At 42.0% G+C, this 27025-nt stretch overlaps 1 protein-coding gene and 1 long non-coding RNA gene across 2 annotated transcripts; both read left to right on the plus strand.

Annotated features, from left to right (window-relative positions):
* Positions 1-15459: 15459 nt before the first annotated feature.
* On the plus strand, positions 15460-16196 carry LOC123464525 (spermatid nuclear transition protein 3-like). The gene is made up of 2 exons (XM_045164464.1): positions 15460-15598; positions 15780-16196. The coding sequence occupies exons 1-2, from the start codon at positions 15496-15498 to the stop codon at positions 15944-15946; spliced, it is 270 nt and encodes an 89-aa protein (XP_045020399.1). The 5' UTR covers positions 15460-15495; the 3' UTR covers positions 15947-16196.
* A 9870-nt stretch (positions 16197-26066) lies between these two features.
* On the plus strand, positions 26067-26772 carry LOC123465410. The gene is made up of 2 exons (XR_006640650.1): positions 26067-26176; positions 26358-26772. It is a non-coding gene; the product is annotated as an uncharacterized LOC123465410 (long non-coding RNA).
* The last annotated feature ends 253 nt before the right edge of the window (positions 26773-27025 follow it).

Genomic DNA, 27025 nt, shown 5'->3' on the forward strand with positions numbered 1-27025 from the left:
TAGTCAATCTAATCACACTAGAACCACAGACTTGTCTAACTCAATGAAACTTAGCCAGGCCCTGAGGGGCCTCCCAAGTTGGGCAGGTTATGGTGGAGAAGTCTGACAGAATGTGGTCCACTGGAGAAGGGAAGGGCAATCCACTTCAGTATTCTTGCCTTGAAATCCGCATGAACAGTATGAAAAGGCAAAATGATAGGATACTGAAAGAGGAACTCTCCAGATCAGTAGGTGCCCCATATGCTACTGGAGATCAGTGGAGAAATAACTCCAGAAAGAATGAAGGCATTGAGCCAAAGCAAAAACAATACCCAGTTGTGGATGTGACTGCTGACGGAAGAAAGGTCCAATGCTATAAATGTCAATATAACATAGGAACCTGGAATGTTAAGTCCATGAATCAAGGCAAATTGGAAGTGGTCAAACAGGAGATGGCAAGAGTGAACGTCAACATTCTTAGAATCAGTGAACTAAAATGAACTGGAATGGGTGAATTTAACTCAGACGACCATTATATCTACTACTGCGGGCAGGCATCCCTCAAAAGAAATGGAGTAGCCATCATGGTCAACAAAAGAGTTCAAAATGCAATAGCTGGATGTAATCTCAAAAAGTATAGAATGATCTCTGTTCGTTTCCAAGGCAAACCATTCAATATCACAGTAATCCAAGTCTATGCCCCAAGAAGTAATGAAGAAGGAGCTGAAGTTGAATGGTTCTATGAAGACTGAAAAGACCTTTTAGAACTAACATCCAAAAAAGATGTCCTTTGCATTATAGTGGACTGGAATGCAAAAGTAGGAAGTCAAGAAACACCTGGAGTAACAGGAAAATTTGGCTCTGGAGTATGGAATGAAGCAGGGCAAAGGCTAATAGAGTTTTCCAAAGAGAACACCCTGGTCATAGCAAACACCCTCTTCCAACAACACAAGAAAAGACCCTACACATGGACATCACCAGATGGTCAACACTGAAATCAGATTGATTATATCGTTTGCAGCCAAAGATGGAGAAGCTCTGTACAGTCAGCAAAACAAGACTGGTAGCTGACTGTGGCTCAGATCATGAGCTCCTTATTGCCAAATTCAGATGTAAATTGAAGAAAGTAGGCAAAACCACTAGAATATTCAGGTATGACATAAATCCAATCCTTTATGATTATACAGTGGAAGTGAGAAATAGATTTAAGGGATTAGACCGGACAAATAGAGTGCCTGATAAACTATGGACGGAGGTTCATGACATTGTACAGGAGACAGGGATCAAGACCATCCCCATGGAAAAGAAATGCCAAAAAGCAAAAGGGCTGTCTGAGGAGGCCTTACAAATAGTTGTGAAAAGAAGAGAAGTGAAAAGTACAGGAGAAAAGAAAAGATATAAGCATCTGAATGCAGAGTTCCAATGAATAGCAAGAAGAGATAAGAAAGCCTTCCTCAGTGATCAATGCAAAGAAATCGCCAGTCCAGGTTCGATGCACGATACTGGATGCTTGGGGTTGGTGCACTGGGACGACCCAGAGGGAGGGTATGGGGAGGGAGGAGGGAGGAGGGTTCAGGATGGGGAATACGGGTATACCTGTGGCAGATTAATTTCGATGTTTGGCAAAATTAATACAATACTGTAAAGTTAAAAAAAATTAAATTAAAAAAGAAAACAAATGGAAGAAAAAAAAAAGAAAGAAATAGAAGAAAACAACGGAATGGGAAAGACTAAACATCTCTTCAAGAAAATTCGAGATACCAAGGGAGCATTTCATGCAAAGATGGGCTCGATAAAGGACAGAAATGATATGGACCTAACAGAAGCAGAAGATATTAAGAAGAGGGGCTAAGAGTACCCAGAAGAATTCTACAAAAAAAAAAAAATCTTCATAACCCAGATAATCATGATTTTGTGATCGCGCACCTAGGGCCAGACATCCTGGAATGTGAAGTCACGTGGGCCATAGAAGTATCACTAGGAACAAAGCTAGTGGAGGTGATGAAATTCCAATTGAGCTATTTCAAATCCTGAAAGATGATGCAGTGAAAGTGCTGCACTCAATATGCCAGGTAATTTGGAAAACTCAACAGTGCCCACGGGACTGGAAAAAGTCAGTTTTCAATCCAATCCCTAAGAAAGGCAACACCAAAGAATGCTCAAACGACCACACAATTGCACTCATCTCACATGGCAGTCCAGAAATTCTTAAATTTCTCCAAAGCAGGATTCAGCAATACGTGAATCATGAACTTCCAGATGTTCAAGCTGGTTATAGAAAAGGCAGAGGAATCAGAGATCAAATTGCCAACATCCGCTGGATCATGGAAAAAGCAAGAGAGTTCCATAAAAATGTCTATTTCTGCTTTATTGACTATGCCAAAGCCTTTGACTGTGTGGATGACAGTAAACGGTGGAAAATTCTGAAAGAGATGGGAATACCAGACCATCTGCCCTGCCTCTTTAGAAACCTCTATGCAGGTCAGGAAGCAACAGATAGAACTGGACATGGAACAACAGACTGGTTCCAAGAAGGAAAAAGAGTACATCAAGGCTGTATATTGTCACATTGCTTATTTAATTTTTATACAGAGTGCATCATGAGAAATGCTGGGCTGGAGGAAACACAAGCTGGAATCAAAATTGCCGGGATAAGTATGAATAAGCTCAGATATGCAGATGACACCACCGTTATGGCAGAAAGTGAAGAAGAACTAAAGAGCCTCGTGATGAAAGTGAAAGAAGAGAGTGAAAAAGTTGGCTTAAGGCTCAACTTCAGAATGCAACGATCATGTATTCTGGTCCCATCACTTCATGGGAAGTAGATGTGGCAACAGTGGAAACAGTGGCTGAGTTTATTTTTCTGGGCTCCAAAACCTCTGCAGATGGTGACTGCAGCCATGAAATTAAAGATAGCTTACTCCGTGGAAGTATTGTTATGACTAGCATAGACAGCATATTAAAAAGCAGAGACTCTGTGGGAGAGGGTGGGGTGATTTGGGAGAATGGCATTGAAACATGTACAATATCATATATGAAAAGAATCGCCAGTCCAGTTTCGATGCATGATACAGGATGCTTGGGGCTGGTGCACTGGGATGACCCAGAAGGATGGTACGGGGAGGGAGGTGGGAGGCGGGTACAGGATGGGGAACACATGTACAACTGTGGCTGGTTCAAGTTGAGGTATGGCAAATCTAATACCATATGTAAAGTAATTAACCTTCCATTAAATTAAATAAATTTATATTAAAAATAAAAAATAAAACCCAGAGACATGACTTTGGCAACAAAGGTCTGTCTAGTAAAGGCTATGGTATTTCCAGTGGTCAGGTATGGATTGAGAGTTGGACTATAAAAAAGCTGAGCGCCAAAATATTGATCCTTTTGAACTGTGGTGTTGGGGAAGACTCTTGAGAGTCCCTTGGACTGCAAGGAGATCTGACCAATCCATCCTAAAGGATATCAGTCCTGAGTGTTCATTGGAAAGAGTGATGTTGAAACTGAAACTCCAATATTTTGGCCACCTAATGCGAAGAGTTGACTCATTGGTAAAGACCCTGATGCTGGGAAATATTGAGGGCAGGAGGAGAAGGGGACAACAGAGGAAGAGATGGTTAGATGGCATCACCAACTCAATGGACATGGGCTTGGGTGGACTCCTCGAGTTGGTGATGAATAGGGAGACCTGGTGTGCTGTGATTCATGGTGTCACAAAGAATCAGACACGACTCACAAACTGAACTGACTTCCTCTCAGTATTTCAGTAGAGACCAGTCCTTATGTCTTCCCATAGTATCTGCCTCTCTGAATTTAAGTGCGTCAATTATCTATTATGGTCTTGAAGGGTTCATCTTGTGGGGGAGCATCACTGTACAGTCTGTACCATAGTCAGCACGGGTTGGGGGTGGGGGTGGGGCTGGATTTGATGGACCTCAAGTCACATCTTTCCTTACGGTGTGCCAGCACCTATGGCTGGGAAGTTCAGTGGTACCACGTCTGAAGCCAGATGTGAGGCAGAGACTTCCTTTTCCTCAGTGTCTTTCACTGTCCTATTGGGGGCAGGGTGGGATCCCCAGTTTCCGGAGCAGAAGCCCTGAATGTCAGGCCAGATCTGGCTGTGTTCCCTCAAGGATGTACGCTTCCCTCTCCCAGCACTGCAACCCTTGCCACAGAGGGACAAGAGGAGCATGTTCTGGTTAGAAAAATAACAAAAGGAGCAAATCTCTAGGCTGGCTGCTTACAGAGATCCAGGCTACCTCCAACGTGCCATCTGTGCCATCAAAAGCAGTAGCATCTCCTGCCCTGCTTAAACATAACTTCTGATCTGAGACCTCTTGGTCCCTCACAGCTGATCACTTCCCCCAGCTTATGCTGTGCCTGCCCTGTTGAAGAGCAGTGCTATTGCGCAGGTGAGGCCCTCATGGGCTCTGGGCACAAACTGGGTCTTCTGCTGTGGCAGGCTGTCCTCCATCAGAGATCAGGACTTCTCCTGATATGCTGCCTATGTAAGTGCCCTCCATGAGCATGACCCCAGCTCTTCCATCCACAAGCCACCCTGGGCCAGATGCACCTCTGTTTCCCACATCCCAGCTGTCTGCCTGGCCATGGCAGCCCCTGCTCCAGTGCAGATCGGCCACACAGAGTAAGCAGGGCGTGTGCAAGGGAGGGCAGTTGTTGGGAAAACTGGCATCCACAAATGCAGTCTCAATCTGTCATCTTCATTGTGGCTTGGGTGCAAGCCCCTGATCACATTCTCCTGGAGGGCGGAGTCCAGGCTTCCCAAAGACCTCCTGTTAGTCCACATAGCCCTGCAACCATCTAAGGGTGTTTCTGTTCCCTGTGTCAGACCCCAGGACTTGTGTGTCCAATATATGGCTTGAACCAATCACACCCATGGCATATCTCCAACCGTGTAAACTCCCTTATATTCGGAGCCCTCTCCCATGGGCACACATAAGGACTTGAATCATCCTTTTCCCTTCATACCCTCTTCCCTGTGGATCTCTCTTTGAGAGTAAGTTTGGGAATCTTTCTGAAATCTCCAATTAGTTTTTTTAGATAATTGTTCTATATGATGATGGATTCTTTTTTTTTTTTTTTTCCATTCGAGTATATTTGACTTATCATGTTGTGTTTCAGGTGTCCAGCAAAGTGATTCAGCTTTACATATACATGTATTTTGGCTTCCCACTTGGTTTAGTTGTTAAACAATCACTCTGCATTGAAGGAGATTTGGGTTCAATTCCTGGGATGGGAAGATATGCTCAGAGGGACATGACGAGCCTCTCCAGTGTTCTTGCCTGGAGAATCTCATGGACAGAGGAGCCTAGCAGGCTACAGTCCATAGGGCCACAAAGAGTAAGGCACATATGAATCAACTGAACTTGCACAGGCACACATACATATATCTATTGTTTTACAAATTCTTTTTCCACTTATGTTGTTACAGAATTTCTAGCAGAGTTGCCTGTGGTTTTGTAGTAGGTCCTTGTTGGTTATCTATTTTATATATAGTGGTGTCTATATATATGTTAATCCCCAACTCCCAATTCATCCCCCCGCCCGACTTTCAATTTGGTAACCATCAGCTTGGCTTCTATGTAAATGGGTTTTTGATGTTCTTTGGAGGAGGCAGTTTAATCGTTTGAAGTTGTCCTACTTTTCTATTGTTGCTTTTGTTGCCTATGCTTTAGGTTTCACATACATAAAATCACTTCTAAGACCAATGTTTACAACTTCGCCAGGATGTTTTCTTCTGGTTGATTTTTAGTTTCAGATCTTCCATTTAACTTGTTAATCAACTCTCAGTTTAGATTTTTATGTGGTATAAGGTAAGGGTCCTATTTCACTCTTTTGCATTCAGATTTCTAGTTGCCCACAGCAGTTAATTGAAGAGATGGTAAGGTGAAACTTAATCATGATCATTTCAAGGCAGTAATGAGTGACAAGCCTGTAGGAAAGGCACTGGAGTGAGGGACTTGGCCAGGAGCATGTAAAGTTTGGAGACTTCCACTTGATTCCCGCTGATACCTGGATGTGATCCTGGGCAGATGTGTTCTGACCCTAGGCACATAGACTTGCTCTTGACCTCTGCCAATCAAGAGAAGCCTCTGGGCCAGCATTATTGTGCACTCATCATGAGTCCATGGGCACTACTTTGGCTTTTGCATTTGGTGACATGCAAAAGGGTTTTCTTAATACAAAAACATAGAGCTCCTCTTGACTACTGTTAAAATAAGCTTCTCATTTAAGTGCCTTTGACTTCAGATCCACTCTAGTTTACGGGTTTTACTATATTTTCAAACAGATTCTTGGACATACTTGGCAGAAGAGAGTGATTCTCTCCCTTACAGTCTTAGATAATCCAACTTCTGATAATATTTTATATCACCACACTGTTGATTTCTAATCCGTTTCCCTCTCTGGCATGCATTTCTGATAAGATACATACTTCAAAAAAGGGCTTTAGGTGAGATAGTGTTAAATGGTGATAATATATACAAATCTGGAATCACAGACCCACGTATCAGGGCTCTCTGTCCATATCATCCTGGTAGCTGCTTACGTGACTAATTTTCACAGGCAGGGTTGATGGTTCTCCCACTTCCTTTGAAAGGACAGCAAACCCAGGGTCTCCTTCACTCGTAATGATTTTAAATCACATTCAGTGACTGACTTTGAATCATCCACTGTGTCTCTCAGGAGTTAAAGTGCCAGAAAGATTTAACTAGGCAGCTGCAGTCCAGATAAAAGATACCGTAGCATTGACTTAAAATCTGAACTCAACTCTTTTGATGCTGATGGTGAAACTCTGTTTTAATTGTTTCTAAAATGTTTTCTGAAAACACACGGGATTCCTCTGGTAGAGACTCTGCCTTATATATCTCCATATTTGATTGACTACTCCTTGAAACTATTCAAACACTTAAAAACTACAGTTAACACCAAATTAAATATTCGATACTCTGCTTTTTAAACCACGAAAACTTATAGTACTTTGACTAACAAAAGAGTTTATTGGGGAATAATGTTTTACGACTGTAGTTATTTAGAAATACTAGGGGATGGTGATAAATATAAGACCAGCTTTTACACAGTCTTATATTAATACTTTTATCAAACGTCTCTGTCCTGACTGCTCTAGATGTCCAGTGGTTAGGACTTCATGCTTTCATTAGAAGGGGAACTGGTTCAATCCCTGGTCAGGGAACTAAGATCCCACAAACTGCATGGTGCCCCCCACCCAAAAACATTATCTGTGTACCGTGATCCTGTTAGTCATCTGCACCAGGATTGGGCCACCTCCACTGCCCTGCCCTTGCGAACACACTGTGCCCACAAATTTCTTAGGATAACAGTGGCCTAAATGATAATCGGTCTGATACCCCCAAACATTATTTTCATCTTTGGCAGTGCTAATTGTGGGTTTTAGTTGTATCAGCATTATGTGCCTCCTGAGCACCTTTAGCTGACAGCATAAGTGAGTGATGCAACAAAGCCCATTATGACATAAGTGGCCAGGAGCTGATTTTTGCCTGCCTCTCTCAGGGGAAGTATGACATTCACCATCCTCAAGTGAAGCCCTCTTCCCATCTGGGTTCTTGTAATCTAGACCCTAGTGTGCCTTCACACCCCAAACAATGGCAGTAACACCGCATCACTACTCCTTGCCGCTGAGATCAATTTTTAAGCAGGGTTATTCACCTTCAGTGCAGACTCCTGACCCAGTCGAGACCTCTATTCTCTGGCTAATTGAGGACCTGTGGTTCTGTTCCCTCAGCTCTTGGGACCCCACATCTCTCCCCACTCAGGTGCCCATCACTTTGCTTCCTTCCCTCCCTTCCTATCAAAAAATTCACACACACACAAATATCATCTTTTCACCATTTGACGTGTACTTTAATTGCAGCCATCAGTTTACTATGTTAGTGTGAGTGTCAGTCTTTTCCTGGTTGGCCATTTCTAAGAAAGCAGACCTCTGGAGACACAATTCTAAACTGTCTGTCCTTTTCTATTCAGTTCCTGGCTGCCCAGGTTGTACTTCTCCAGGGTCTCTCATTCTGGGGTGGCTGAGCTTAACTTCTCTTTTGATTCTGCCTCTTTCTTTGACTCTGCCTCATGTTTTGGCACCCTTTTAGGCTTTGATTCAGTTTCTTACATGCACAGGAACAGAAAAAATAGGTTGGATTTCCTGTTTTCTTCACCTTCTTCTACTGAGTGGCATATAAGCAGATTATCTTTCTCAAGGTTCCTTTTATACATCTTCTGACCCTCATGGTCATATTCAGTGCCTTGAAAGACAAGAGAAGGTTATTAGTTTTGGGAAAAGGGTATCACATCTGAGTTGGAAGGGATATTTCATGAAAAGGGATTGGGGCTGATGAGGGCTTTTGTGGCAGGAAAGGGCACTGTAGAGGTCTTGGGCAGCAAAGTCAATGGAGAACGCGGGGAGCATAGATGGAATCATCTTACCTTCACACTGCCCCTGTATCTCTGTGTACAAAGAGACTTCTTTTGTCCTTTCATCCTTGAAGCATACCGCATTGTAACTCTTCTTGGCTGCCGTGGCTTCCTGGTTACCTTATCATGATAGCAGGAAATGGCCTAACCCAGAATCTCTGCCTCTGACCTCCGTATGTATACCTTAACAGAACAATGAGGAGCCACACTGTTCAATCTAATTGGTCAGCTAGGCACTCCCCCAGCCAATGGTGGCTTTGTGGTCTTAGATATCAGAATGTACCACTGTGCCCATCAACATGGGTTAATAGGTGATGAGGGAGGCCATGATACAACTTTCTCACCCCTGACACCTCTGTGTGTCTGATTCTGGGGAGTGGTGTTTCAGGGGCATGGTGTTTCTTCTCATGACACTCTGACTTTCTTTCATTGCCCTTTATTGTTTGACTTATATGTCCCCCTTCAACACTCCTGCCCCCTCCATCCCTGTATGAACCTCTACCAAACACTTTTCACTCCAAATCTGTTCCTCAGAGTCGTCTAGTCATTTCATATTTTGACTACCCTCTTCTTAGTGGGGGTTTTTGAGGAGCTTAAGGAACTTAAGAGCAAGCACTTAACATGGAAAAAGGTAATTAAGAACAGGTTGAAAGTTTTTGCTACTCCAATGAGCTTTAGAAGCCCCAAGCCTTGGTGAATCCTCTATCTGTTGCCCCAAGGTCTATACACCGTCTCCATATAATTACACATCAGGGCCAAGAAAGTCATATATGTCTCGTCCACGAATATTTCTGGGGACACTTCAACTCTCATATTGAGTAGGGAAACTCAACTTGCCCCATCTACCAGAAATACACTCCAGATTAAAAAAAAAAAAAAAATTAAGGTGCCCAAAGGCAAGAGTCAGATGACGAATGCACCACTGTCTCTTGACTGAATCACTTTCCCAGTGGTCCCTCATTGACAGTTATCATCAGGTAGGGCCCAATGTGGAGCTGACCAATAGCTGAGCCGGAGAAGTATCAGTAGGTATCTCACTGATAGTTGGTTGCTTATTGGCAGGGCCGAGCGATGCACGGTCCAATTGCTGGGCAAGAACTGTTGCTTAGTAACAGGATGTGGAGTAATAAGGCAAAGCAATGGCTACCTGCTAATGGCTGTGCTCATGCTGCTCTATTCCATAAGGATATGTTGGGTCCAGTGTACTTTCATCTATTTGACTGACTCCTTTCCCACCGCAGATTTTGATTTCACATGCTTGTTCAACATTTGTACATCTTTCTTTTCATTGTATTCACAGGCATGCCAGTCAGCAGTGCTTATCTATATGCCCCTCCAACAGCTGCCACATGATTGCATGTTCCACATATATTATACCTAATATTTCAAAGCCAACAAGAATGTCAAAGGCAGCCTACCTTGAGAACTACTTTGACAAACCTTAAACTCACAGGGATTCTTATTCTATTCACAAGGTAGCAGAGCAGAGTGATTACTGCCCTATGCAGTTTGCCATTGATGTGCTTCATTTCAACCCACCCTGTTCCTAGGCAACAGGTGTAGCTCAGCCTTGCTTAGTGCCTCAGATGGCCCCATTCACAAGCAGCCAACTCTCAATGAGTGACCATTCGTTGTCCTGCTCAGCTATTGATCAGCACCACAGTGGGCCCTGCCCCCCAGTTACTGTCAAGAAGGGATTATTCGGAAATGATTAAGGTAGGGTGGTGTGGTGGTCATCAGCTGGAAAGTGAGAGAAGAGGCAGATTCAGGCATTCTTTTGGAGGGCCCGGAGATCACCAAGCCTTGGGCAATAGGGTGAGATGGAGGTCCGAGGTAATAGACTGGGGACAACATTCTGTAGTGCTCCAGAGCCCTCACTAAGGCCCTCCAGTAGCCTTGGCATAGGCCTTGAGGAGTGGAGAACCTCTCCCCCATCCCTGTCTCTGCAACCTACAATCAGTGGCCATCTTCCTGGGCCTCAGTCTCAGAACTGGTCTCCTCACTTGGACAGCCTGAGGAGACAGGACCTTTTGGGTTGGGTGCCTGGCTCTATCAAGGATGAGACGTGGGCAGATTGTGGGAGCCTTGCCCTGAAGGAGCTGCCATATGAGATCTGTTTCTGCTTATCCAGGATGGGACATTTCAAGGTGAAAGTTGTGCCTTGAGACTTTGCCCTCTCTTGACAGGGCAAGAATTACAGAAAATAATATTCATTTGGTAGAGATATATAGGAACATTATTACCTGACCATGTCCTAACTTTAAGCACAAAGGATGAGACACCAAAAGTGTGTATCATCTTACCACAACACTCTCTATCATTTGCTTTTAAATGTCCTTAACTGAAAACGTTCAGTACCTTTGGGTTCTTAGGGCAAGAGCCACCCACATCTTTGGATGAATCTGTAATAAACCTTTTCCTGTTCCAAGCTCTAACATTTAGTATTGATGGGCCTCATTCTGCCCCAAGCACATGGATTTGCAATTTTGATAACAAACATACTGTCGAAGGTCAGACTTGGCCTCTCTTAAACAACAGCAGAGACTGGCCAAGTGCTCACAGTCATCCATAACATACCCACTACTAGGCTTGGCTAAACTTTAGCCACGCTTCTCTCCTCTGAACTTCAGCTTTCCCTGACACTTGAGCAAGCGCTAAGAGTCAGACATTTCTGATTCCTTTAACAGCTCATTCTACTAATCAGCGCAGTACAGAAAGAAACAATTTCTGTCAAACTGCACCATCATGCTGTCTGTTCATCCATCCCCACCTCTTTCCCCATCACACACACACACACACACAAACTTACACACAAACACATAGTTGCTACACACCTTTAATGACATATCTTTTCTGTTCCATTTTGAGACACGTTAAGAAGATGTGTTCAAAGCATTCTCCCTATGGCAATCAGTTCATTTCATTTGTTCGGTTGTGTCCGACTGTGTGCAACTCCAGGGACTGCAGCACACCATGATTCCTTGTCCATCACCAACTCCCAGAGCTTGCTGAAACTCAAGTCCATTGAATCCTCGATCTCATCCTCTCTTATCCCCTTCTCCTTGGCATTTATTCCTTCCTAGCATCAGGATCTTTTCCAATGAGACAGTTCTTTGCATCAGGTGGACAAAGTACTGGAGTTGTAGCTTCAGCGTCAGTCCTTCTAGTGAATAATCAGGACTGATACCACACATCCATGGAATGATGCCTGCATGGGCACAGGAGGGACTAGAGGAGTTCAAGGTAAGGAGTGATGTCAGTGACGAGATATAATTCGTCCAAGGTAAGGAGAAGTGGCTGAGCTTTGCTGGAACAGCCGTGAAGAGCTACCACAGATCCAGGTAAGAGAAACCCACATAAGATGGTAGGCATTTCAATACGACATCAGAGGGCAGACACACTGAAACCATAATCACAGAAATCTAGTCAATCTAATCACACTAGAACCACAGCCTTGTCTAACTCAATGAAACTAAGCATGGACCTGTGGGGCCTCCCAAGTTGGGCGGGTCATGCTGGAGAGGTCTGACAGAATCTGTTCCACTGCAGAAGGGAAGGGCAATCCACTTCAGTATTTTTGCCTTGAGATCCGAATGAACAGTATGAAAATGTAAAATGATAGGATACTGAAAGAGGAACTGCCCAGGTCAGTAGGTGCCCAATATGCTACTGGAGATCGGTGAAGAAATAATTTCAGAAAGAATGACAGGATTGATCCAAAGCAAAAACAACACCCAGTTGTGCATGTGACTGGTGACAGAAGAAAGGTCTAATGCTATAAAGACCAATATAGCATAGTAACCTGGAATGTTAAGTCCATGAATCAAGGCAAACTGGAAGTGGTCAAACAGGAAATGGCAAGAGTGAACATCAACATTCTAAGAATCAGTGAACTAAAATGGACTGGAATGGGTGAATTTAACTCAGATGACCATTATATCTACTATGGCGTGCAGGAATCCCTCAGAAGAAATGGAGTATCCATCATGGACAACAAAAGAGTCCAAAGTGCAGTAGCTGGATGCAATCTCAAAAACTATAGAATGAACTCTGTTTGTTTCCAAGGCAAACCATTCAATATCACAGTAATCCAAGTCTATGCCCCAACAAGTAATGATGAAAAAGCTTAAGTTGAATGGTTCTATGAAGACCAACAAGACCTTTTACAACCAGCACCCAAAAAAGATGTCCTTTACGTTATAGTGAACAGGAATGCAAAAGTAGGAAGTCAAGAAACACCTGGAGTAACAGGAAATTTTGGCCCTGAAGTATGGAATGAAGCAGGGCAAAGGCTTATAGAGTTCTGCAAATAGAACTCACTGGTCATAGCAAACACCCTCTTCCAACAACACAAGAAAAGACTCTACACATGGACATCATCAGATGGTCAACACTGAAATCAGATTGATTATATCGTTTGCAGCCAAAGATGGAGAATCTCTAAATAGTCAGCAAAACAAGCCTTGGAGCTGACTATGGCTCAGGTCATGAGCTCCTTATTGCCAAATTAAGATTTAAATTGAAGAAAGTAGGGAAAACCACTAGACCATTCAGGTATGACATAAATCAAATTCCTTATGATTATACGGTGGAAATGAGAAATAGATTTAAGGGACTACACCTGACAGATAGAGTGCCTGATGAACTATGGACGAGGTTCGTGACATTGTACAGGAGACAGTGATAAAGACCATCCCCATGGAAAAGAAATGCCAAAAAGCAAAAGTGCTGTCTGGGCGGGCCTTACAAATAATTGTGAAAAGAAGAGAAGCGAAAAGCACAGGAGAAAAGGAAAGATATAAGCATCTGAATGCAGAGTTCTAAATAATAGCAAGAAGAGATAAGAAAGCATTCCTCAGTGATCAATGCAAAGAAATAGAGGAAAACAACAGAATGGGAAAGACTAGACATCTCTTCAAGGAAATTCAAGATAAAAAGGGAACATTTCATGCAAAGATGGGCTCGATAAAGGACAGAAATATTATGAACCTAAAAGAAGCAGAAGATATTAAGAAGAGGTGGTAATAATACCCAGAAACACTTTACAAAAAAAAAAATTTTCATGACCCAGATAATCATGATAGTCTGATCACACACATAGGACCAGAAATCCTGGAATGTGAAGTCAAGTGGGCCTTAGAAAGAATCACAACGAACAAAATTATTGGAGGTGACGGAATTCCAGTTGAGCTATTTCAAATCCTGAAAGATGATGTAGTGAAAGTGCTGCACTCAATATGGCAGCTAATTTGGAAAACTCAGCAGTGGCCACAGGACTGGAAAATTTCAGTTTTCACTCCAATCCCCAAGAAAGGCAACGCCAAAGAATGCTCAAACTACCACACTATTCCACTCATGTCATATCCCAGTCAAGTAATTCTTCAAGCCCTGCAAAAGAATGCCTGAATCTGTCTCTTCTCTCACGTTCCAACTGATGACCATCACACCACCCTTACTTAATCACTTCCCCAATACTCCATTCTTGAGAGTAACTGAGGGGCAGGGCCCACTGTGGTGCTGATCAATAGCTGAGCAGGACAAGGAATGGTCACTCATTGACAGTTGGCTCTTGTGAATGGGGCCATCTGAGGCACCAAGCAAGGCTGAGCTACACCTGTTGCCTAGGAACAGGGTGGGTTGAAATGAAGCACATCAATGGCTAACTGCATAGGGCTGTGCTCACTCTGCTCTGTTACATTGTGAATAGAATAAGAATCACTGTGAGGTTAAGGTTTGTCAAAGTAGTTCTCAAGCTGGGCTGGCTTTGACATTCTTGTTGGCTTTCAAATTTTAGCTATAATATATGCCACACATGCAATCATGTGACAGCTGTTGGAGGGGCATATAGATAAGCACTGCTGACTGGCATGCATGGCAATACAATGAAAAGAATGATGTACAAAAGTTAAACAAGCCTGTGAAATTAAAATCTGCAGTGAGAAAAGAGTCAGTCAAAAAGATTAAAGCACACTGGACCCAACGTATCCTTATGGAACAGAGCAGCATGAGCACAGCCATTAGCAGGTAGCCATCGCTTTGCCGTATTACTCCACATCCTGTTTCTAAGCAACAGGTCTTGCCCAGCAATTAGACAGTGCATCGCTCGGCCTTGCCAATAAGCAACCAATTATCAGTGAGATACCTACTGGTACTTCTCCTGCTCAGCTATTGGTCAGCTCCACATTGGGCCCTACCTGATGATACCTGTCAATGAGGGACCACTGGGGAAGTGATTCAGTCAAGAGATAGTGGTGCATTGGTCATCTGACTCTTGCCTTTGGGCACTTTACTTTTTTTTTTTTTTAAATTGGGAATGTATTTCTGGTAGATGGGGCAAGTTGAGTTTCCCTACTCAATATGAGAGTTGAAGTGTCCCCAAAAATATTAGTGGAGGAGACATTTATGACTTTCATGGCTCTGATGTGTAATTTCATGGAGACAGTGTATAGACCTTGGGGCAACAGACTGAGAATTCACCAAGTCTTGGGGTCTTTAAAGCTCATTGGAGTAGCAAAAACATCCAACCTGTTCTTAATTACCTTTTTCCATGTTAAGTTCTTGCTCTTAAGTTCTTTAGACCCTCAAGAACCCCCACTAGGAAGAGGGTTGTCAAAAGATGAAATGACTAGACGACTCTGAGGAACAGATTTGGAGTGAAAAGTGTTTGGTAGAGGTTCATACAGGGATGGAGGAGGCAGGAGTGTTGAAGGGGGACATATACGTCAAAGAATAAAGGGCACTGAAGAAAATCTGAGGGTCATGAGAAGAAACTCCATGCCCCTGAATCACCACTCCCCAGAATCAGACACAAAGAGGTGTCAGGGATGATGAAGTTGTATCATGGCCTCCCTCAGCACCCACTAACCCATGTTGATGGGCACAGTGGTACATTGTGATGTCTAAGACCCCAAAGCCACCATTGGCTGGGGGAGTGTCTAGCTGACCAATCAGATTGAAGGGTGTGTCTCCTCATTCTTCTGAGAAGGTATATATAGGGAGGTCAGAGGCAGAGATTCTGGGTTAGGCCATGTCATGCTATCATCATAAGGTAACATGGAAGCCACAGCAGCCAAGAAGAGTTACAATGCAGTGTGCTTCAACGATGAAAGGACGAAAGAAGACCCTTTGTCCACTGAGATACCGAGGCCGTGTGAAGGTAAGATTATTCCATCTATGCTCCCCACCTTCTCCATTGACTTTGCTGCCCAAGACCTCTACACTGCCCTTGCCTGCCACAAAAGCCCTCATCAGCCGACATCCCTTTTCATAAAATCTCCCTTCCAACTCAGATGTTATACCCTTTCCTCAAAACTAATACCCTTCTCTTGTCTTTCAAGGCACGGAATATGACCATGAGGGTCAGAAGACCTCTAAATGTAACCTCGAGACAGAAAATCGGATCATATGCCATCAGTCGAAGAAGGTAAAGGAAACAAGAAAACCAAACTGTTTTTTCTGTTCCTCTGCACGTAAGAAACTGAATCAAAGCCAAAAAGGGTACTAAATATGAGGCAGAGTCAAAGAAGGAGGCAGAATCAAAAGAGAAGGTAAACTCAGCCACCCCAGAATGAGATACTCTGGAGAAGAATAATCTGGGCAGCCAGGAACTGAATAGAAAAGGTCAGACAGTTTAGAATTGTGTCTCCAGAGGTCTGCTTTCTTAGAAATGGCCAACCAGGAAAAGACTGAGTCTCACACTACCATAGTAAACTGATGGCTGCGATTAAAATACACAACAAATGGTGAAAAGATGATATTTGTGTGTGTGTGTGTGTGTGAATTTTCTGATGGGAAGAGAAGGAAGGAAGAATATAGGTGCCTACCTGTTAGGGAGGGATGTGGAGTCCCAAGAGCTGAGGGAACAGACCCTCAGTTCCCCAATTAGCCAAAGAGTAGATGTCACGACCAGGTCAGAAGTTTGCACAGAAGGTGAATAACCCTGCTTAACAACTGATCTCAGTGGCAAAGAGTAGTGGTGCAGTGTTACTGCCATTGTTTGGGGTGTGGAGTGACGTTAGGGTCTAGATTTCCAGAACCCAGATGGGAAGAGGGCTTCACATGGGGATGGTGAATTTCATACTTCCCCTGAGTGAGGCAGGCAGAAATCACCTCCTGGCCATTTACGTCATAACGGGCTTTGTTGCATCACTCACGTATGCTGTCAGCTAAGGGTGCTCAGGAGGCACAAAATGCTGATACATCTAAAACCCACAATTAGCACTCCCAAAGTTTAAAATAATGTTTGGAGAGTTCAGACCAAATATCAATTAGGCAACTGTTATCCTAAGAAATTTGTGGGAGCAGTGTGTTCCCATGGGCAGGGCAGTGGAGGTGGCCCAATCCTGGTGCAGATGACTAACAGGATCACGATACACAGATACCCTAACAAAGAAAGGACAAAAGAGGGAGGAATGGAGTTCCGTCCCGGGAAGGGAGTCTTAAAAAGAGACAAGTTTCCAAACACCAGGAAACCTTCTCACTGCCGAATCTGTGCCGAGCCTTGGAAGCACAGAGGGCAACACAACAGGGAGGAAAAATAAACAATTAAAACCCGCACATTGTGAGGCCTACGATAACTCCCCCAGCGGAGAAGCTGCGCAGACGCCTGCATCCACCATTAGCAAGCAGTTGCTGGGCAGGGAGGCATGGCGTTGGCTGGGAGGCGTGGCATGGGCTGCATCACAAGGATCTGGCCTGAGTACCCCGAGCGCTATCTGAGCGAAATAATTTGGGCTAGCAAACCAGACTGTGGGATATATACCACGCAAAAAGCCAGCCCTAACCTAAGGCACCGGCAGGCCCGCACACTGAACAAAGGACTGAACAGAGATAGCCAGCGGCAGACCATCCCCCTCCGGTGATAGGCAGCCAGAGCTGGAAGAGGACAATCGCAGCCCCAGAGAGACATTATCTATAAAACTGTAAGCAGGCTTCTTTGCTAACTAAAACTTCTTGGAGGTCTGGACGGTCAACATCTGCCTCAGAAGGTGCGCCGGTGCACACCTAGATAACCGAGTGGTGGGGAGGCGATAAGTCGCAGCAGTCACAAGTGCCAAACACCTTATCACCTGAGCTGCTCGGATCTGGGAAGGGCACTAAACGCAGGCCCAACTGAGAGTCTGTGCCTCTGAGGACTACCCAAGTGCCTGAATCTGAGTGGCTTGGACCTGGAAGTGCAGGCAGCCCAGGGCTGGCCACGGATGGTTCCCGGTGGAGCAACCTAGAGCCTGAGCAGCATGGGCAGGGAGGCTACATGTGCCATGGACAGGGGGCAGACCCAGTGTGGCCAAGGCACTGTGAGAACACGCCAGTGTTATTTGTTTGCAGCATCCCTCCCTACCTCCCCTCAGCGCAACTGAATAAGTGAGCCTAAAAAAAAAAAAAAAAAAAAAGTGTCCTTCTCTGTCCCCACAGGCAATATATTAAAACCCTGTGGTTAGTACCAACTACATAGGAAGGGGCCTATAGATCTTGAGAAATATAAGTCGGTCCAAGGAACTAGCCAAAAATGAACTGAACCTGCAATACTCACAACAAAACCAGAGAAAGTCCTAGATATATTTTTAATATTTTTATGATCATTCTTTCTTTCTTTTTTTCATTTTTTAAATATTTTTTAATTATAAGTCCTCTCTTATTCCTTTAATTTTCACTTTATAACCGATTACTTTACAAAAAAAAAAAAAAAAAAAGAAGACCCTCCTTTTTTTTTAAAGCAAACTTCATATATATATAAAATTTTTGACTTTTTTTCATTCTTTTCTTTAACATTGTAGTTTTGAAACTTCAAACTCTACTCTAGATTTTTAATTTTAGATTTTTGTTATTTGTTATCAATTTTGTACCTATAGTTTTTTTTTTTTATATATAATTTCTATGACCCTTTTTTATATTCTCTTTTTCTTTTCTCTGTTTCTTTCTCTTCTTCTTATAAATAACATTGTATACCTGAAATTCCAAACTCTAATCTAGATTTTTAATTTATGCTTTTTGGTATTTGTTATCAATTTTGTACCTGTATTTTCTTTATAATTTATGCGACTTTGTTTGTTCATGTTTGTTTGTTTGCTTGTTTTTCTATCTCTTTCTTGTTCTTCTTTTTTTAACATTGTATTTTTGAAATTCCAAACTCTACTCGATTTTAACTTTTGCTTTTTGGTATTAGTTATCAATTTTGTACCTATATTTTCTTTATAATTTTCACGACCTTGTTTGTTTTTGTTTGTTCATTTTTTCTTTCTTTCTTTTGCTTCTTCTTTTCTTTAACATCGTATTTTTGAAATTCCAAACTCTACACTAGATTTTTAATTTTTTCTTTTATGTATTTGTTACCAATTTTTTACCTTTAAGAACCCAAACTTCAGAACCCATTTATCATTAGGGAGAGAGATTACTGGCTTAACTGCTCTCTCTCCCTTTGGACCCCCTTTTTTCTCCACCAGGTCGCCTATGTCTCCTCCCTAACCCCTCTCTACTCTACCCAACTCTGTGAATTTCTGTGTGTTCCAGACGGTGGAGAACACTTAGGGAACTGATTACTGGCTAGATCTGTCTCCCTCCTTTTCACTCCCCCCTTTTATCCTCCTGGCCACCTCTGTCACCTTCCTCCTTCTTCTCTTCTCTGTATAACTCCATGAACAACTCTGAGAGGTCCAGTTGTGGAGTGCACATAAGGAAGAGATTACTGGATAGCCCATTCTCTCCTCAATTGATTCCACGCCATCTCATTCGGTCACCTCTAACTCCCTCCTCCCTCTTCTTTTCTCCATATAATGCTGTGAATCTCTCTGAGTGACCCTCTCGGCAGAGAAACTTTTCATCGTTAATGTAGATGTTTTATCAATGATGCTGTATAGAAGGAAAAGCTATGAAACTACTGTAAAAATAAGACTGATAACTGGAAGCAGGAAGTTTAAGTCCAAACCCTGACTCCAGGGAGCTCCTGACTCCAAGGAACATTAATTGACAGGAGCTCATCAAATGCCTCCATACCTGCACAGAAACCAAGCACCACACTAGGGCCAACAAGTTTCAGGGCAAGACATACCAAGCAAATTCTCCAGCAACAAGGAACACAGTCCTGAGCTCCAAGATACAGGCAGCCCAAAGTCACTCCAAAACCATAGACATCCCATAACTCATTACTGGACATTTCATTGCACTCCAGAGAGAAGAAATACAGCTCCACCCACCAGAAGTCTGACACAAGCTTCCCTAACCAAGAAACATTGACAAGCCACCTGTACAAACTCACACAGAGCGAGGAAACACCACAATAAAGAGAACTCCACAAACTGCCAGAAAACAGAAAGGACACCCCAAACTCAGCAATTTAAACAAGATGTAAAGACAGAGGACTACCCAGCAGATAAAGGAACAGGATAAATGCCCACCAAACAAAACAAAAGAGGAAGAGATAGGGAATCTACCTGATAAAGAATTCCGAATAATGATAGTGAAATTAATCCAAAATCTTGAAATCAAAATGGAATCACAGATAAATAGCCTGGAGACAAATATTGAGAAGATGCAAGAAAGGTTTAACAAGGACTTAGGAGAAATAAAAGAGAGTCAATATATAATGAAAAATGCAATAATTGAAATTAAAAACACTCTGGAGGCAACAAATAGTAGAATAACAGAGGCAGAAGATAGCATTAGCGAATTAGAAGATAGAATGGTAGAAATAAAAGAATCAGAGAGGATAAAAGAAAAACGAATTAAAAGAAATGAGGACAAACTCAGAGACCTCCAGAACAATATGAAATGCTACAACATTCGAATCATAGGGGTCCCAGAAGAAGAAGACAAAAAGAAAGACCATGAGAAAATACTTGAAGAGATAATTGTTGAAAACTTCCCTAAAATGGGGAAGGAAATAATCACCAAAGTACAAGAAACCCAGAGAGTCCCAAACAGGATAAACCCAAGGTGAAACACCCCAAGACACATATTAATCAAAGTAACAAAGATCAAACACAAAGAACATATATGAAAAGCAGCAAGGGAAAAACAACAAATAACACAAGGGAATTCCCATAAGGATAACAGCTGATCTTTCAATAGAAACTCTTCAAACCAGGAGGGAATGGCAAGACATACTTAAAGTGATGAAAGAAAATAACCTACAGCCCAGATTATTGTAGCCAGCAAGAATCTCATTCAAATATGAAGGAGGAATCAAACACTTTTCAGAGAAGCAAAAGATGAGCGAATTCAGCACCACCAAACCAGCTCTCCAACAAATACTAAAGGATATTCTCTAGACAGGAAACACAAAAACGGTGTATAAAATCAAACCCAAAACAATAAAGTAAATGGCAACGGGATCACACTTATCAGTAATTACCTTAAACGTAAATGGGGTGAATGCCCCAACCAAAAGACAAAGGCTGGCTGAATGGATGCAAAAACAAGACCCCTACATATGTTGTCCACAAGACACCCACCTCAAAACAGGGGACACATACAGACTGAAAATGAAGGGCTGGAAAAAGATTTTCCATGCAAATAGGGACCAAAAGAAAGCAGGAGTAGCAATACTTATAACAGATAAAATAGACTTTAAAACAAAGGCTGTGAAAAGAGACAAAGATGGTCACTACATAAAGATCAAAGGATCAATCCAAGAAGAAGATATAACAATTATAAATATATATGCACCCAACACGTGAGTGTTGCAATATGTAAGACAAATGCTAACAAGTATGAAAAGAGAAATTAACAATAACACAATAATAGTGGGAGACTTTAATACCCCACTCAAACATATGGATAGATCAACTAAGCAGAAAATTAACAAGGAAACACAAACTTTAAATGATACAATAGACCAGTTAGACCTAATTGATATCTATAGGACATTTCAGTCCAAAACAATGAATTTCACCTTTTTCTCAAGGGCACATGGAACCTTCTCCAGGATAGATCACATCCTGGGCCATAAATCTAGCCTTGGTAAATTCAAAAAATTAGAAATCATTCCAAGCATCTTTTCTGACCACAATGCAGTAAGATAAGATCTCAATTACATGAGAAAAACTACTAAAACTTCCAACATATGGAGGCTGAACAACACGCTGCTGAATAAACAACACAGCACAGAAGAAATCAAAAAAGAAATCAACATTTGCATAGAAACTAATGAAAATGAAAACACAACAACCCAAAATCTTAGGGACACTTTAAAAGCAGTCCTAAGGGGAAAGTTCATAGCAATACAGGCATACCTCAAGAAACAAGAAAAAGGTCAAATACATAACCTAACCCTACACCTAAAGCAACTAGAAAAGGAAGAAATGCAGAACCCCAGGGTTAGTAGAAGGAAAGAAATCTTAAAAATTAGGGCAGAAATAAATGCAAAAGAAACAAAACAGACCATAGCAAAAATCAACAAAGCCACAAGCTGGTTCTTTGGAAGGATAAATAAAATTGACAAACCATTAGCCTGACTCATTAAGAAACAAAGGGAGAAAAATCAAATCAATAAAATTAGAAATGAAAATGGAGAGATCACAACAGACAACACAGAGATACAAAGGATCATAAGAGACAACTATCATCAATTATATGCCAATAAAATGGACAACGTGGAAGAAATGGACAAATTCTTAGAAAAGCACAACTTTCCAAAACTAGACCAGGAAGAAATAGAAAATTTTAACAGACCCATCACAAGCATGGAAATTGAAACTTTAATCAAAAATCTTCCAGCTAACAAAAGCCCAGGTCCAGACGGCTTCACAGCTGAATTCTACCAAAAAATTAGAGAAGAGCTAACACCTATCCTGCTCAAAGTCTTCCAGAAAATTGCAGAGGAAGTAAACTTCCAAACTCATTCTATGAGGCCACCATCACCCTAATACCAAAACCTGACAAAGATCCCACAAAAGAAGAAAACTACAGGCCAATATCACTGATGAACATAGATGCAAAAATCCTTAACAGAATTCTAGCAATCAAAATTCAACAACATATTAAAAAGATCATACACCAGGACTAAGTGGGCTTTATCCCAGGGATGCAAGGATTCTTCAATATCCGCAAATCAATCACTGTAATACACCACATTAACAAACTGAAAAATAAAAACCATAAGATTATCTCAATAGATGCATAGAAAGCCTTTGACAAAATTCACCATCCATTTATGATAAAAACTCTCCAGAAAGCAGGAATAGAAGGAGGATACGGCTTATAATAAAGCTATATATGACAAACCCACAGCAAACATTATCCTCAATGGTGAACAATTGAAAGCATTTCCTCTAAAGTCAGAAACAAGACAAGGGTGCCCACATGCATGATTACTATTCAACATAGTTTTGGAAGTTTTGGCCACAGCAATCAAAGGAGAACAAGAAATAAATATAATCCAAGTTGGAAAAGAAGAAGTAAAACTCTCACTATTTGCAGATGACATGATCCTCTACATAGAAAACCCTAAAGACTCCACCAGAAAATTACTAGAACTAATCAATGACTATAGTAAAGTTGCAGGATATAAAATCAACATACAGAAATCCCTTGCATTCCAATACACTAACAATGAGAAAACAGAAAGAGAAATCAAGGAAACAATTCCATTCACCATTGCAACGGAAAGAATAAAATACTTAGGAATATATCCACCTAAAGAAACTAAAGACCTATATATAGAAAACTCTAAAACACTGGTGAAAAAATCAAAGAAGACACTAATAGATGGAGAAATATACCATGTTCATGGATTGGAAGAATCAATATAGTGAAAATGAGTATACTACCCAAAGCAATTTATAGATTCAATGCAATTCCCATCAAGCTACCAATGGTATTCTTCACAGAGCTAGAAGAAATAATTTCACAATTTGTATGGAAATACAAAAAACCTCGAATAGCCACAGCTATCTTGAGAAAGAAGAAGGGAAGTGGAGGAATCCACCTACCTGACTTCAGGCTCTATTACAAAGCCAGTTTTATCAAGACAGTATGGTACTGGCACAAAGACAGAAATATTGATCAATGGAACAAAATAGAAAGCCCAGAGATAAATCCACGCACATAATGACACCTTATCTTTGACAAAGGAGGTAAGAATATACAATGGATTGAAGACAATCTCTTTAACAAGTGGTGCTGGGAAAACTGGTCAACCACTTGTAAAAGAATGAAACTAGAACACTTTCTAACACCATACACAAAAATAAACTCAAAATGGATTAAAGATCTGAACGTAAGACCAGAAACTACAAAACTCCTAGAGGAGAACATAGGCAAAACACTCTCCGACATACATCACAGCAGGATTCTCTATGCCCCACCTCCCAGAAAATTGTAAATAAAAGCAAAAATAAACAAATGGGACCTAATTAACCTTAAAAGCTTCTGCACAACAAAGGAAACTATTAGCAAGGTGAAAAGGCAGCCTTCAGAATGGGAGAAAATAATAGCAGATAAAGCAACTGAGAAACAACTAATCTCAAAAATATACAAGCAACTCATACAGCTCAACTCCAGAAAGATAAATTACCCAATAAAAAAATGGGCCAAAGAACTAAACAGAAATTTCTCCAAAGAAGACATACAGATGGCTAACAAACACATGAAAAGATGCTCAACATCACTCATTATCAAAGAAATGCAAATCAAAACCACTATGAGGTACCATTCAGAATGGTCACTCAGAATGGCTATGATCCAAAAGTCTACAAACAATAAACTCTGGAGATGGTGTGGAGAAAAGGGAACCCTCTTACACTGTTGGTGGGAATGCAAACTAGTACAGCCACTCTGGAGAACAGTGTGGAGATTCCTTAAAAAACTGGAAATAGAACAGCCTTATGATCCATCAATCCCACTGCTGGGCATACACACTGAGGAAACTAGAAGGGAGAGAGACACGTGTACCCCAATGTTCATCGCAGCAGTGTTTATAATAGCCAGGACATGGAAGCAACCTAGATGTCCATCAACAGATGAATGAAAAAGAAAGCTGTGGTACATATATCCAATGGAGTATTACTCAGCCATTAAAAAGAATACATTTGAATCATTTCTAATGAGGTGGATGAAACTGGAGCCTATTATACAGAGTGAAGTAAGCCAGAAAGAAAAACACCAATACAGTATACTATCACATATAAATGGAATTTAGAAAGATGGTAACAATAACCCTGTGTACGAGAGAGCAAAAGAGACTCAGATGTATAGATCAGTCTTATGGACTCTGTGGGAGAGGGAGAGGGTGGGGAGATTTGGGAGAATGGCATTGAAACATGTATAATATCATGTATGAAACGAGTCGCCAGTCCAGGTTCAATGCACGATACTGGATGCTTGATGCTGGTGCACTGGGACGACTCAGAGGGAGGGTATGGGAAGGTAAGAGGGAGGAGGGTTCAAGATGGGGAGCACGGGTATACATGTGGTGGATTCGTTTTGATGTTTGGCAAAACTGACACATTATTGTAAAGTTTAAAAATAAAATAAAATTTAAAAAAAAAAAGTTTAAAGCACACTGGACGCAACGTATCCTTATGGAACAGAGCAGCATGAGCACAGCCCTTAGCAGGTAGCCATTGCTTTGCCATATTACTCCACATTCTGTTACTAAGCAACAGGTCTTGCCCAGTAATTGGACAGTGCATCGCTCGGCCCTGCCAATAAGCAAGCAACTATGAGTGACATACCTACTGGTACTTCTTCTGCACAGCTATTAGTCAGCTCCACACTGGGCCCTACCTGATGATAACTGTCAATGAGTTATCATCAGGTAGGGCCATTGGGGAACTGATTCTGTTAAGAGACAGTGGGGAAGTGGTCCAGTTAACAGACAGTGTTGCATTGTTCATCTGACTTTTGTCTTTGGGCACTTTACTTTTTTATTTTTATTTTTTTTTTAATCGGGAATGTATTTCTAGTAGATGGAGCAAGCTCAGTTTCCCTAATCAATATGAGAGTTGAAGTGTATCCAACAATATTAGTGGAGGAGACATTTATGACTTTCTTTGCCCTGATGTGTAGTTTTAAGGAGACGGTGTATAGACCTTGGGGCAACAGACTGAGGATTCACCAAGTCTTGGGGCCTCTAAAGCTCATTGGAGTAGCAAAAACATTCAACCTGTTCTTAATTACCTTTTTCCATGTTAAGTGCTTGCTCTTAAGTTCCTTAAGCCCCTCAAGAACCCCCACTAGGAAGAGGGTGGTCGAAAGATGAAATGACTAGATGACTCTGAGGAAAAGATTTGGAGGGAAAAGTGTTTGGTAGAGGTTCATACAGGGATGGGGGAGGCAGGAGTGTTGAAGGGGGACATATAAGTCAAAGAATAAAGGGCACTGAAGGAAAGTAGGAGGGTCATGAGAAGAAACACCATGCCCCTAAATCACCACTCCCCAGAATCAGACACACAGAGGTGTCAGGGGTGAGAAAGTTGTATCATGTCTTCCCTCAGCACCCACTAACCCATGTTGATGGGCACAGTGATACATTGTGATGTCTAAGACACCAAAGCAACCATTGGCTTGGGGAGTGCGTAGCTGACCAATCAGATTGAAGGGAGTTGCTCCTCATTGTTCTGAGAATGTATATATAGGGAGGTCAGAGGCAGAGATTCTGGGTTATGCCATTTCATGCTATTATCATAAGGTAACCAGGAAGCCACGGCAGCCAAGAAGAGTTCCAATGCGGTATCCTACAAGGGTGAAAGGACGAAAGAAGACCCTTTGTCCACAGAGATACAGAGGCAGTGTGAACGTAAGATGATGCCCTCTATGCTCCCCACTTTCTCCATTGACTTTGCTGCCCAAGACTTCTACACTGCCCTTGCCTGCCACAAAAGCCCTCATTAGCCCCCATCCCTTTTCATTAAATCTCCCTTCAAACTCAGATGTTATACCCTTTCATCAAATCTAATACCCTTCTCTTGTCTTTCAAGGCACAGAATATGACCATGAGGGTCAGAAGACCTCAAAAAGAACCTTGAGAAAGAAAATCCGATCATATGCCACTCAGTCGAAGAAGATGAAGAAAACAAGAAAAGCAAACTGTTTTTTTCTGTTCCTCTGCACGTAAGAAACTGAATCAAAGCCGAAAAGGGTGCCAAAATATGAGGCAGAATCAAAGAAGGAGGCAGAATCAAAAGAGAAGGTAAGCTCAGCCATCCCAGAATGAGAGACCCTGGAGAGGTACAAGCTGGGCAGCCAGTAACTGAATAGAAGGTCAGACATTTAGAATTGTGTCTCCAGAGGTCTGCTTTCTTAGAAATGGCCAACCAGGAAAAGACTACTCTCACACTAACATAGGAAACTGATGGCTGAGATTAAAGTACACATCAAATGGTGAAAAGATGATATCTGTGTGTGTGAATTTTCTGATGGGAAGGGAGGAAAGGAAGAAAAGATGTGGGCACCTGAGTGGGGAGTACTGTGGGGTCCCAAGAGCTGAGGGAACAGACGCACAGGTCCCCAAGTAGCCAGAAAGTAGAGGTCTCGACTGGGTCAGGAGTCTGCACTGAATGTGAATAATCCTGCTTAACAATTGATCTCAGCGGCAAGGAGTAGAGGTGCGGTGTTCCTGCCATTGTTTGGGGTGTGGAGTGACATT

This window comes from Bubalus bubalis, chromosome X (genome assembly GCF_019923935.1).
Source record: "Bubalus bubalis isolate 160015118507 breed Murrah chromosome X, NDDB_SH_1, whole genome shotgun sequence".
NCBI lineage: Eukaryota > Metazoa > Chordata > Mammalia > Artiodactyla > Bovidae > Bubalus > Bubalus bubalis.

Excerpts from the sequence above, each read along its gene's own strand:
- LOC123464525 (XM_045164464.1), top strand. The coding sequence starts at position 15,496 with ATGGAAGCCACAGCAGCCAAGAAGAGTTACAATGCAGTGTGCTTCAAC. Across the intron at positions 15,599-15,779 it reads GATACCGAGGCCGTGTGAAG|GCACGGAATATGACCATGAG; the intron begins GTAAGATTATTC and ends TTGTCTTTCAAG.